Source organism: Centroberyx gerrardi, chromosome 8 (assembly GCF_048128805.1).
Source record: "Centroberyx gerrardi isolate f3 chromosome 8, fCenGer3.hap1.cur.20231027, whole genome shotgun sequence".
In the NCBI taxonomy this organism is placed as follows: Eukaryota; Metazoa; Chordata; class Actinopteri; order Beryciformes; family Berycidae; genus Centroberyx; species Centroberyx gerrardi.
The window spans coordinates 18,511,960-18,526,108 of NC_136004.1; the positions used below are offsets into that span (position 1 = coordinate 18,511,960).

Here is a 14,149-nt window from a genome sequence, read left to right on the forward strand (position 1 = left end):
AATGGGGAGGAAGTTGTAGCTATAGGCTTTCCCAGGGAATTTATAAAGCCAGAGGAAAGAGTACACAGACATGGTGTCGTCACATTACAAGGACAGTGACACTGTGAAATGCTGAGGAACTTGCCCACCCAGTGTTATCAGCTTGTTTATAATGGGCCTCACAAGACGTGTGGGACCTAAAAAGAACTTTGAACTTTTACTTTATCAGGACATTTCTTGAGTTCAGATTACACAGCAATGTCCTTTCCAGTAATTGGCACCAAAAACAGTTGTGTCACAGTTCTCACAAACTGATTAATGTCTACCTTGTCTGTGCTTCTGGCCTTGCAGTAACACATCTTGTGGGGAATAAAAAGGCACCAATGTGGAGCATTCATAGTTTAAATAAGTTAAATAAGTTATTCTGTAATCTTAGATGTTAATGGAAAGTGTCTGAAACCAAAGATAAACATTAGAGGCAATGCTGTCAAAGGGAGCACCCTCACCAGTTGTAATGAATGTTGCCCTCACCTCTTTCCTTTCTCTCCTTGACTCTCTGCAATAAGAGAACAGGATCAACCTTTTTTCCCTCATCTAGTCATTGGGGAAGGATTGCTGCAAGTTGCAATAAACTGCAACCACCAACTGTAACCAGTATATTTTGATCAGTTTTGAAATATGATTGTATTCCATGCACGTGCATATAATCCTGCATATTTAGGGGAAAAATTTGTTTTCCGGCTTGAGGGATTTATTCTTTTCTGTGACCGTCACTTTTCTGTGGGTCCAGCCCGCTGTGGAAAAAAAGCACAGCTGTAACTCTGTGGACTGTCGGAGCCGAGTGCTTGGCTGTCCTCAGAGGTCAGGCACTCAATAGGCGCTGGGCCTCCTTTCCTGCTGTGCAGCACTGGAGACCTGGCACAAAACTTGGGCTCCAACTAGCCTGCCTCTCTCCCAGCAATCAAAAGGCGCTTCTCATATTTGAAAATTAAACTTTAACAAATGTATGTAGTATTCCTTCCTGTTCATGCTTTTACCCAGGCAAGGTTTGGAGGTGTTATTGCCCTAGTAACCTAAGGCCAGTTGGGATGAACTTGACTGAAATTGTTGCACATTGCTGGGCAATTACTGTACTGTTTGACTTGTGAAACCGAAACAGAATCCACCTATGGTGGATTCTGTTTCAACTAGGGACAGGAGCATGTTGAAGCGCCATACCCCTGCATGGTCAGCATAGTGTTAAAAAAGAACACACAAAACGGCTGCACCGAGAGAGGAATTCGGTGCTAGCTGTTGCCATGACACAGCCTTACCAAATTACAAGTGCACTGTGTGGTGAACTCTCAGACCCTGATGTGTCGAAGACTTTGACAAATTTGACAAATTGCAGTTGTTGTGGGTGACATCCTAGATGTACTTTGTGTGTGAGGAAACCAGACTATGAATATATTGGTAATTTTCTAAACATGTGCATGGGCATGCAGCGTTATTCTTCAGTGCTTTTACAGTAGCAGATAAGGTACTTTTGTAAATAATGCTTTGTGCTGCAAAGACATTGTCTATCATACTCCTATTCTTGGCCTTATGCAAACTAGGGCTCTTTCACCGCACTTAAGTTATGGATGTAGACAAATTCACAGACTGTAGGCTATTTCTGCAGACTTAAACAACTTTTGCCTTTGTAGAAGAGATAACTAGATATTTCCGCTACACAGGAATGATTACCCTTCAGGTACATCGACATTCAAGTCATATCTCTATCTTTGCCCTAAAGGAAACCAGATCTATGGTGCTGTAAAAAGATTTCATTTTGTCTGATGCAGAAACAGCCAGTATGTGTTCTGTGGAATTTAAATTATGATCGACTAGCCTGGATTCAATGATAACAACCCCCCACATTGACCCCAGACAATGGTAGTGGTGGGTGAGAAGGAATAACTAGACAGATCCTCCTCTAACAAGGGGCTGACCCACACTTCTACACATCTGCCTCATGTTCAGGAGGCATGAAATGGGAGGAAAATTGGGTGCAATGGGGTGACTGTTAGTTTATCCAATTACTTCACTGATTGTTTTTTTTTTTTCAATGCAACAGCTCTGTTGAATAGTTGCTTTTGATTGGCTTGGAAATATGCATTTATTTTGTTAAACGCCTGACCTAAATACGTTGAAGTGGGTGGCTGGAATACTGATCTCACATTATACTTGGGCTGGAATGGTACATGTCAAGAAAACGTACCCATTCGATACACCTCTCTCTGTTCGGGACACACAAGTGAATGAATAACATTTAGTTTAAACATGACTGGTGATTGGGAAAAATACAGGCTAATAGCTAAACCACTTGCTGGCTTTGTGTTGTTTTAAAACTGGTTGAATTGTAAGATAAAGTGACCACTGACTATCTGAATTTACAGTCGGCTAATCCTGCAAGATCCAACTTCATGGCGGTTGTTGGCTATAAATTAACTTTTAAAAAATTTTTTTTATCCAGATTGTATCTAAATCTAAAAGGCATCTCCAGTGTCCACATAGAGACTGGATTGCACTTTTCTTTGCAAAATGCAGACTTGCTGTGCATATTACTTCCTCTAGTAATATTTACATCCTTTAGAGAGATGGCAAGCCCTATGGAAATTGCATTACTACGTGTAGGCTACTCTTTCCTTACTTCTGAAAATGGAGGAAGAAGTCATCCTAGCCAGGTATACCATAGGCATCAGCTGAGAAGGCAGTTTTATGCAGCTGTTGTCATTACTATTAATAGTTTTCTCAGACCAAAATGACAGACTCCTGGTCTCGTCTGTTCCCTATCCATAAGAGTCCTATCTATGTGCTACTGTTTTCAGTTAGCTAGTTTTAAGTTACGATCCAAGCTGCCTACCACCTGTTTGCTTTGGTCCTGGTTGGATCTGTGCACAAATCCTTATTTCCTTTTCACGTGGTTGTTGTATGTAGATTGGAAAAGCAATTGCATTTGAACTTTGTTAATATGAACACCTCTGGAGGTGGGTTGGGTGCATTTCTATGTGGTTAAGCTCTATTCTGACTACAATCTGAACAATCTGATGCATGTTAATAGCCAGGTGTAGTTTGCCCAACCGCATCAAAATGGACAACAAGCAGCGCATTGCACAGGCTGTCATCTTCTCAGAAATCTCACCCTCATCTATTGTTGTTTTTAACCAGAAAGTAGTTATTGAGTGCCAACCTGTCTCTTCCCCTCTTCCTCTTGAGTTTACTGCCATCATTATGAGCTTTTATAAGGATCAGTAGCATATTTAGATATTGGATCAGCATCTGAAGGCATCCTCTGTGCTTTTCATGCAAATTACAAGTAATGGACAATGTTGAATTTTCTAGAAAGATTATGAACCATACATGGCAACTTTTTCTAATGCAGTAAGAATAACTACTTGGCTCTCAGCTAGGTCTCAAACTTTGCAAAACTGTGGATGTGGGATGGATACTACATTCTCTTGACTCGAGCGTAACACATGGAGACATCACTATTTTGTCCAATTTGTTAGCCACTTAAGATGATCTCTCAGCACCTGGTGCTAATAGGGTTTTGACACTGAAAAACAATTTAAGGCAGTAATGATGTGTTAGTATCTCAGTGGTTTCCTAAATTGTCCGACCTTAGTTTGTTCAGGTTGTGAAGAAGACACATTCCCAGAACAATTAAATAACAGACAGTGGTCTCTTATCTTACTTAACGGCATTGCTGTCATGAAGGTGAAACCCACTATTGAATATTCTTGACAATTCTAGTTTATTTTACGAGAATTTATTAACGAGAGTTTATTTTAAGAATTAACAGTTCAGAGGATGTTATGATCTGTGTTTTTCCCAAATATTGAGCAAGGAACATATGAACATACAACATCTAGGCCTATGTAGCATGTATTTTGGAATGAAACCCTTCAATTAGTCAGTTGTTTTTCCTACCAATACTAGGATCTCACCTTTTTTATGAAAAGAAATGTGCTCAATGGAATCCCGCATCTGTTTATGGGTGAAAGACTGCATTTCAGATCAGATCCCTCTGTCCAAGGGCACACAGCAGGCCACAGCAGACTGGCAACCCACCACCGTAACGCAGAGGCAAGAGAGCTGATGGGAAGTTCTTGGCAGCATGTGAATAGTACAGCTTGCGAGCCTATGGGATACGAGAGTGGTGTTAGTTTTCTTTCAGTTTTGTCAGCTATCCGACCGTGTTCCACACCTCGCTGCTGCTAGTAGACTTCTCAGCCAGGCACTTTTCAGGGGCGAACAAAGACGACCTACTGTATGTAGATAAGAGCGCCAGCATTCTCACAAGATGCCTAAGGGAAGCAACGAAATGCAGTTGTTTTTCAGGAATCTGAATCTGTTTTTTTTTATGCTTTAACATCCATTTACCTTTTGTGTAGGTGAGGTAGCTTACTCAGTCTCCGTGGGAATGGTGAATTGATATTGTGCATTTGCCTAAAGTTTGGTCCACTTGGCCACAGTTCCTAACACCGCCCTTTATTTAAAGTGCATAGCCTCAAGCTATAATATGAAATGCCTTTCTGAACATTCTTGGCAGCATTCCTGAACCTCCACCCCTGTTTGTAACCTGCTAGCAGCCCGCTGATTGTCGACCAGTCTCAGGTTTTTGTTTATGCTGGCCAGCTGATTGCAGTGATTCCCGTGTGTCTGTGGAGAGTGCTAGTGAGTCAGCATCTTGGGCCAATACCAGAGTGATACTGTTGAAGATAGTGGAATATTTATGGGGTTTAATTATGCTTTGATCATGAACAAGCACAGAGGCACTTTGAGTTCACTTTTTATTGACATCCATATAAGTTGATGGACCATTTGTCTAAAGAGGCACTATAGTGGACTGTTTTTATCTTTTGTTTTTATTGCATTTCATTTCCTTTACTTTCTGTCTTGCCATCACCACTCTCATTGTCTAGGGCCTAACTTGGCTTTTCCTTACTAGTTTCTCCTAATAGATATGAAAGACATGGATAGGTAGAACAATTTGTTGGTTTAAGCGCTGCCTTACCTTGTAACAGTGACACTTTCTGGACATTTTGGTCTTTTTCTTACACAAGAGTTGTGGGACAGGGCCATGAAAGCCTTAAACAAGTGCAATGTGATAATCAGGGTTTTATCAGGGACTGAGGCCAGGCATAGGAAAGCTTACTCTGATATAGAGTCAAATAGATAAAGTATTATGTGCTGGCTTGTTGACGCATGAAGAGTTTCATTATGAAACGAGATATTCACTCTTGAAAAAAGGTGACAGGTACTCTGTTAGAGAAGACAGCCACTCTGACAAGATGATGGCTGGCATGAAAATGCAGTTTTAGCCAAGCCTGCAAAATTAATTGTATAATCAAGTAATCGTACATTGTGATTTTATGTTTAGTGTAATTCGACGATATTGAAGTGTTTGCAAAGTTCGCCTTAAGGTTGTAGTTGCGCCCCAAAGTAATAAAGTAGTAATTTTTTATTATTTCAACTTAAATAGATAAAGACCACAATAAGAGTAAGACAGTGAGAGTGAAAACAAGACTTTCTAGCTGCGGCTACTTTCAGAAATACTGCACTGAAAAAAGTGACAATATATGTTAAGGTGCAAAAATGCAATAAAATAATTTTGTTTCCTGAAACTTACCTAATTATAAAATTCATAATCGTGATCACAATATTAAGCAATATAATGGGGATTAGCATTTTTGTCATAATTGTGCAGCCTTACATTTAGCTAATGCTGTTAGCCGATTCAACAATGAGTAAGCAGATAGGGCTTCGGTGTCCTGCTAAAAGATACTTCAAATACACACGGCTGTTGCAGGGTTTGAACCTGTGACCTTTCCATAATGGCACAGTCACTCTGACCAGTAGGCCAAACTTTTGCCCATTAAACTGAAAAGTACTGAATGTAAAGTTCTTGGCTATCTTGAGCATACGAATTAGACATTTAGAGAATACAATTGTCTACGTTGAGCAATGAACATCATCTTTTTCTTGTTTTTTATTTTGGAATGAAACCCTTCATGTTATTTTATGGCGGGAAGCATGCATCAGTGTGAATACCAGCGTACTACACTACTGGCTGTACTGTAATAATTCATGGATTTATGGAGTTGTGGAATAATTATATTATTACCTATTTTTCACTTAATGGCAGGACTGGGTAGGATAAGACAATCAGCCAAATTGAGTTTCTGCCAATTTCCTCTCACTTGTTGCATGAGTTTGGGTTTGTACAAGCTGGAATGTAGCTAAATAGAGCTGTGCCTTTAATGCACTGAGGATAATGTTTGGATAGATTGGCTTTCAGGAGCACAGCAGTGCTGCTCCCTCTCTAGGATTGAGAGACCTGATATGACATCCTCTGGGTTTTGTTGTTCAGTGGACCTAAAAGAACAACAAGTCTTCTTTTAGCCATGTTTTGTTCTCACGTTCTTTATTTTTAGGACTTTGATTACCACAATAGCTTACTAGGTAGAATCCAGACATGAATTAGACTAAGTGGCTTAGGCGTAATTAAAAAACTAGTTCTAGATTGCACAGGAAGATGTTTATAATCATCAAAGATCATATCGATTTGAATTCAACTTGTCGCCAAAGCAATTAGTTGTCACTTTGTGCAACTGCGTTACAGCTGAACACTACATTTAATCACTGCAGTATATCAGCAGGTGATGGCACTGGCAGCAACTATTTCTAGACAGCTGACTAAAACAAGCTATTTCAACCTGACTCACAGTTTCGCTCGAGCAGACTTCCAACAAAGCATCCAACTCAGGTCCCACAACAGTGACTGAAATCCTCACGGCCGCTGAGAGATGAAGTGGTCAAGCCTTCATCCCCTTGTATAGAAACCAAAAATGTTCATACTTCAAGTAGCTGCGTGTGTGTGTGTGCAAAGAACATGTGCGTATGTTTGTGCATGTGGGCATAATGTGTGGGTGTGTAATGGTGACTAATCCAATTTGCAGTCTTATTCTGGAGCCCTAGTTATCACTGAGCCCTTAATCTCTGTGGAGAGAGATCCTTGCGAACTAAATCTCGTCTCTGTCCGCTGATTCCTCCTGGCAATATTTTTTTTCTATGAATGAATACAAGGAGTAATCCCACCCCACACAACCCCCAATCCTGCTCACCCCCACCCTAACAAACCCCTCCGGTCAGCTCAGGTGAAAGGAAATGTTTTTTTGGATATGGGCTACTAACAGTGAGGCAGAGAGGGGCCAGACTCGCGCTGTTGACTTGACATTGTTGTGCTCCACTACTCCTGATCCTCCTCCTTCCATGCAATTACTCCAGGGGCTTGGCTTGTTTGTTGCCGGGGGTAACGCTTGTTGCTGAGCACAATGTCGGAACACATGCAGCTCTCCCTTGCCTTGTGCAGGATTGGGCTTTACACGGTAAGCAAATGTATACATGCTATTGTGTTGTCTGTCACACCGGCAGGGTTGTACTGTGCTGTGTGTAGGACTGAAGGTGTTTGCAACACGGTTATCTTTGGTTCTCGTGTTTTGAAACAGATAGTGTGCATGTGTGCTGAAGCAGCCACTGTTGCTTGGTCAGTGAATGGAGAGTAAGCTCGGTTGCATTTGAGTGGGTGTTAACATAATATTAAGGTGGAACAGGAGTGTCAGTACTGTGAGATGTAAATTAACTGCATGGAGAACAAGTAATCTTAGGGTTTAGTCTACTTATATGAAAATAGAAGCAAATATAGATTATGGTGCTTTTTCCTCAGCTCCTAGCTACTGGCTTGGTCTGTGGCTTGTAGTTCAGGCTATCTGAAGTAGAATGCACTTATGAATGGATCCAATGAATATTATACTACAGAGGCTGAGATGGAAATGCTGTTGATGTTGCAGTTGTTTTGGTATAGTTGTGCTCTGCTTTTGAGGCTTGACTGAAACGACTAATGTTTATTGGATGAAGGTGGTTAAAAAAACATTCATTTACAATATATTGTGAGTGACAATGTAGGGAATTTCCAAAATTGCCTCTATGTAATTTTTTGAATGCACACCATTATATTCTAACTGAATTGGAGTAAACACAGTTGTGGCGCTGCGGTGTCGACAGGTGGAGAGGCATCTGTCAGTGTGTCGCAAATTTATGTCTAAATTTGTCAGTTTTGTGTTGACCAACGGATTTGTTGTCTGTTGTGATTGTTGTGACTGTCCTGTTCGTTGCTTTTTACCTCTGCACAAATGAAGCTCCTTGTGGAAAATAAAGCAAGCTGAAACGCAGTTGTCTTTAACTGTAGTCGATGACTCATGGCGCATATTGTCACGTCTCTCGGTAATTCCATGACCAGTTTGGTGAAGCTGTTTCAATGAAATTCAAGTGAGAGGCTTATTTTGAAAGAGGAGTGAGAAACACTAAAATCAGACATGATGCACATTTCTATGACTCATCTTTTCAACCACTTACAAATCAAGTGAGTAGGAATACACTGGGTGGGTATTAGATTTAGGGCTGCAGCTATCGATTATTTTAGTAATCGAGTATTCTACCGATTATTCCATCGATTAATCGAGTAATCGGATAAGAAATACTTTTGCTTTATTAAAGAGCACTAGTAAATATACAAAAGAGAAAAGCTGTCCGCACGAAGCTGTCCATACGACACTGTGATTTACTGAAAAAGAGGTGAAATAGTAATTATTGATATTTATTACTAGGCCTAAATATCATACAAGTTCATAAGACTGGCTAATGTACATTTATTTACTGTGTTGAAGGGTTGCCCTACACCTGCTGACGCTACTCACTGCAATCAAACTAAACTGAATATACCTGCTGTATTGGATTAGTGCATTTTAGGCTCTAACTGCTACTTACACCACCTGATATTTTGAGTAGTTGTGTGTGTGTGTGTGTGTGTGACTATCATAATACGGTAATAACATGAATGAAGCTCAGGCTTTCACAAATTGACTGCAGCGTTTTATTTTCTGTGGTTATTTTCTTGAGCAAAACTTAGCTAACTTAGGGACATCATAACTAGCCACCATATTGATTTACGTTCTTAACTAGCCATTACATATAGCCATAATTAACGTGCATTCTTTACTAGCCTTCATCTCATCCCGTTTTAATATTAAGTGCTGACTCCGCCCACCCGGGCCAGTTTCGGTGTACGCCGGTAGCAATTACAAGTGGACCCTATCCTACAGTCCCTGCTCTCAGCGGAGGGAGGGAGCCACGCTGTGTGGGAAGCGCTGTGACCGTCAGACCTCTCTGGATTAGACAAGCAAGTAGAGAAAACCGGCATCAGCCAAACCAATTTATTGCCAAATGCTTTGGGATTCAACACATTGACATTGCTTCCCATGGTCAGAAAAAGTCGGCAGATTTGTCGCTAGTCGCTTTTGAGAAATAGAGTTGCCAGGGGGGTCTGAAAAGTCGCTAAGTCTAGCGACAAAGTCGCCAAGTTGGCAACACTGGATCCCAAACTTTGGACACTTTCTGTTGTTTTCTCTGGCCTGTCTCTTCTCTTCGCCCTTCGCTATTTTCTCTTTCTTTCTCCAGCGCGTTGTGCAACAGTAATAATCATCCGTACGAAACACAGTGAGCGTGTATATAGTTATATGGATTAAACGAAGCTGATTTTTAGTAATCGAGTTTCTCGAGGAATCATTTCAGCCCTAGATTTATTGGGCAATAACTTAAGAGATGTTGGATCAGCAACTGGTGTCTTGTGAGTTCTTGTTGTGGAACATGTAGGCAGGTGTATCTGACAGTTTCCATGGAAGTATGTGGAGAGCTACCTGACTAGCTCTGCCCTTAGCACTGTTCACAACATAGGCTAGATTGAATATGAACAGTAGGACAATGTTATTCATGAAAAAGTGCATATCAGGGTTTGACCGATATGGGTTTTTGAAGGCCAATACCAATATCTTTAAATCTGACCATGTCATGCCAAAAACTGACAAATATTCATGGTTTTCTCCAGAATTCTGTATTTAGACCATCATGTAACACTTAAACTCTCTTAAGCTCATTTAAACTGAAACTCACACTAATGAAATTCTTTCAGCTTTCTCCCCTCCAACAGGTTCATGAAATATATAACATAAAAAGTAAACTTGTTGGTGGTATTGTTATCAACTCAAATGTGGTCAGCCTTGTGGCCATGGCTCCATTGAGTTTCTAAGCTGATCTGGCACAGGCAGCTGTTTACACTCAAAAATCAGTTTTCTTTTAGGCGAGAAAAAAAACTTCAACTTCCACTGTTTTTAGCCTCTGTTACTCTGCTTCAGTAATATTTACAGTAATTCTGACACTTGGAGAAAAAACTCTCAAAGCTTACCTTTCAGAAAAGACCATGATTATGCCTGTAGTCAAAGGGGTTTCAAGAACAGTAACCATTTTATTTTGGGGAATGTCATTTTCGGTTTGAGAAGGTTGGAGTAAATTGCCGCCAATTTCTCCACCTTTGCATTCGTGAGACAGTTGTGTACCTTGGTGTTGGTGTTCCCAAAGAGAGACCAGTTGTGCTCAGATGCTGCTGATGGGATCTGAGTAGCAGCAGCAATGGCGGACAGTCCCTTCCACCAGAATGATGCTGTGATGTGGGTGGAAGAATCCTATATGGCATCCTCCCTTCCACATGCATCCTTCGTTGTGAATTTGGCCAAACTTCCTAGAACCTTCCCCTCATGAAAATGAAGGTGGCATGTCAAGGCTGTTATTATGCTATAGGCTGGGTTTGCTTCTTCACTAGAGAGGCTGAGTGTCTTCCCAGCACACTTGTGGGTCTGGCATGTAGGCAGCTGCATGAATTGGTTGGATACAAAAGCCAAGGCGTTTCTGAATGAAATCAATAACTGCCTTCTCCTCTGCTTTGAGCAGTAGTGATGATGGCAGTGCGGCACTGATCTTATCCTGCAAATCAGTGAAAAGCCTCAAGACCTCAGACAAGAATGCCTCATTCCCCTCAATACAAAATGCTACTGGGGAGAGAAATGTCAGGCTGCTCAGCATTTGTTGGACAGGCCTACCCTGGTATCAAGTGAGAATTTAGACAGTTGTAGAGAAGCACATTTGACTTGGGCCCAATATGTGTTTTTTTTTATCGGTATATGTTGATATACTGTATCTGTCCAACCGTAGTGCATATTGTCCTTGGTGCATAAAATTAGGATTTGTTAGTTCAGAGGTCGACCTGATGTCACACTAAGTACGCACTAACAGCATTGAGCTGGCTAGTTTTTCTACTGGAATGCTGATTGTTGCCCTCAAGCAGTTTTGAAATGGATATATTGTTTTTTTAAATAGGAAAATACGCACAAGGCTAGATGTTCATTACAGAATTTGTTGTGGGCTTGTACTACCATGCTTCTTTGAGTGACCAAAATGTTTAAAACAATTGTTATTGCTTTTGAGTAACTGAAAATGACTTTGCTCCCATCAGAATGTAATAGCCTACAAGGCAACATGCCTCTTTTCCTCTGTTTCCTCGTCCTATCTAACCACTATACAATGATTGTGGTAACAAAGTTTACAGGTTTCAGTAATGTAGTTTTAATAATGTTTCTTCTAGAGTTTTTGGTTACAGCAGGATGGGGGTGATTTCAGTGCTGGAACCAGGGTTTGCTTCCAGCACTATTTCCAGTATCAGTTTCAGGACCTTTTGTCCCGGCTGGCTCTTACTTTGAAGCAATATGATCAAATGATGCATTTTCAGTCTTTACATAGGCCCATATCTAGCAGACGAAGCAATTCCAGTATAGTGGAGGGGCACTGCTGCTGAATAAATATTATATATATAAATAAAATAAGGAAGCAATAGTCCACTTAGCGTAGTTTCATCTTAGGTGAGGGTGTGTGAGAAATATCCCCATTGAAGTATAGACAGAAATAAGCTGCAAAAGGAATAGTATGTAAATTAAGGCCTAGTTTAATGCTAATTAATGCAGTCATGCAGTGATTACAGCCTGTTGTGATTGTAATTGTACTAACTATGAAGGACCTGTAATGTCAGAATTATATACTTTTCACAGCAAGTTAGCTGTAAGCATGAAACATTTATAGACTTGTCATGTGCAGGCCTCACTGGGGGGACAGATGAGAATAAGCTGATGGGGGAAATGATAGCAGGAGTGCATATGAAACAAAAAGATAAAGTTTACTGGTGTACACCAAGATACAATGAATTGCTAACTTGCAATGACATTCCCCAGACACAATAAATAACAACAACAATACATAACACACACAACAGTGTAAACTCGGCAATATATAAAAATGAATTATGAATTAAAATTAAATCTGTGAAGACATCAAAGTGGTGTTACCCTCAAGAGCTCATTTGAAACTTTCAGATCAGTGCATGTGATGGATGTGAGGAAGAGTCAAAGCCTCTTTGGACTGTTGAGTTTGATGCCCAGCACTAAGGCTTCCTGAGGAGTTACTGAGTGCTTACAATGAGGATCAATATAAGGCTACCATGGAGATGCTCAAAGGAGTGATTGTTTTTATTGGCTTGTGGGCATTGAGATTCAAGGCCCTGCTGAGTCATAATGATATACAGTGACGTGCAAAATCTAACCGTAACATACGTGATGTAGTGGGAGAGGATTGCTGTAATGTATTCCCTGTGCTGTTGCATTTCTGTAGCTCAGATTCTATATAGGCTATAGCTCTGCACTGGCTCTGTATGAACAACAAACAACACTTCTGACAGTTCTGGTTTTGACAGTCTGAAAACACTATAAGAAGCAGCATGTTAAAAGTTTGTCAGTTAGGCTGCTTCTCTCATCAATCTGTATAATCTTGGTCTCAGTGATGTCTGTCAAACTCTAGCAGAGGAATGGGCAACTGGGTAGGACTGAATATAGTATATGTCAATGCTAGGGTTTGAAACATGTCCACTACCTATTCCTTACCTATTAAAGGATAAGGCTGGTGTTTTTTAATGCATTTCTTACCGTCAACAAATCCTATGAAAATGACAAAATCAGCAATGAATTTGTTTTGCTAACAAGTCTCGTCCATGTAGCCGATGCCCAATAAAGCCATGTCTCAGTAGCCATAGAACTCCATTGTATTAAAAAAATGATTAAAAACACGTCACAGAGCCATGCCGTTGCTCTGGGCAGCATATTTCATCATCGCGATGCACCGGGCCAGCCGACTTCTTCCTCAAACAACTTAATAAGCCGACCATAAACAAAAAAGTAGTTCCGTAGCACCGAAAATAGTCCCTGGCGTAATGAAGAATTTGTTCCCATTTGAATTTGATTTGGTAATAACTACAATAGCCTGACTTTTCGTGGTAACAGTTAGCGATTTTTAAAACAGAAACTATGTCTTTGTGAGCTGTATTTAAAGGTTTTTAGCTTACAATTGGAGCCAATGACAATTGGAGCCAAGTAACAGGAGTAGAGCAAATGCATTGTTGATTTTGTTATTTTCATAGGATTTGTTGACAATAAGAAATGTATTTTAAAAACACCAGCCGTATCCTTTAAGTTTAAATTCCTACATTCAAATAAGGCTATGCAACCCTCAAAACCTCATTCTTGGGGGTGCCCTGTGGCTCAACTGGTAGAGTGCATAGCCGCATATAAGGCTAAGCCCTAATCACAGCGGCACGGGTTTGAATCCGGCCTGTGCCCTTTGCTGCATGTCATCCCCTCTCTCTGCCTTGTCTTTCCTGTCTCTCTCCATTGTGATTGTCCAATAAAGCAGAAATGCCCCCCCAAAATTTTTTAAAAACTCATTCTCAACTCTCACAATATGTCATATAAGACATTACCACATTTCAAGTGGACATTTCTGCAATTAATCCTCCATACCCCACAACTGCAATAAATAAAATGGTGCCTGCAGAAATTAACTGGCAGTTAAATTACCCTGCCCATGATCAACTACTGCTTGCTGCACCTTGCTCTTCAAGAGCCAAGGCTCGACGTTGCCATCTCTCACTGACTGATGGTTGTTCAATGCTGGTTGTTCAGTTCATGTCTGCATTTAACATTGTCTTGGTTACTTCCACATTTTCCCTCATGTTTTTGCTTCATAAATTAATGCTGATAAAAACTGGCTCATGCTAGGCTTGATTTATTTTTCATTATCGGCCCCAATACCTACTGGCACTGGAAATACAGAGTTTCATCTCTGTGTGGCACACGTAAATTGAAACAGTAGTTCC

The 14,149-nt window shown here is 40.5% G+C and overlaps 1 protein-coding gene across 2 annotated transcripts in view; it reads left to right on the forward strand.

The window, feature by feature from the left end:
• The window catches only part of LOC139927187 (ADP-ribosylation factor-like protein 15), a 126,664-nt gene that overhangs the window by 952 nt on the left and 111,563 nt on the right, over window positions 1-14,149 (forward strand). Inside the window, exon 1 of one of the 2 annotated variants that reach the window (XM_071919236.1) lies at window positions 7,338-7,391. The exons of the other annotated variant lie outside the window; for it this stretch is intronic. Within the exon in view, the coding sequence (XP_071775337.1) occupies window positions 7,338-7,391 (54 nt within the window). Of the gene's footprint in view, window positions 1-7,337; window positions 7,392-14,149 lie in introns of those variants that run through there. 2 annotated transcript variants of the gene reach the window in all.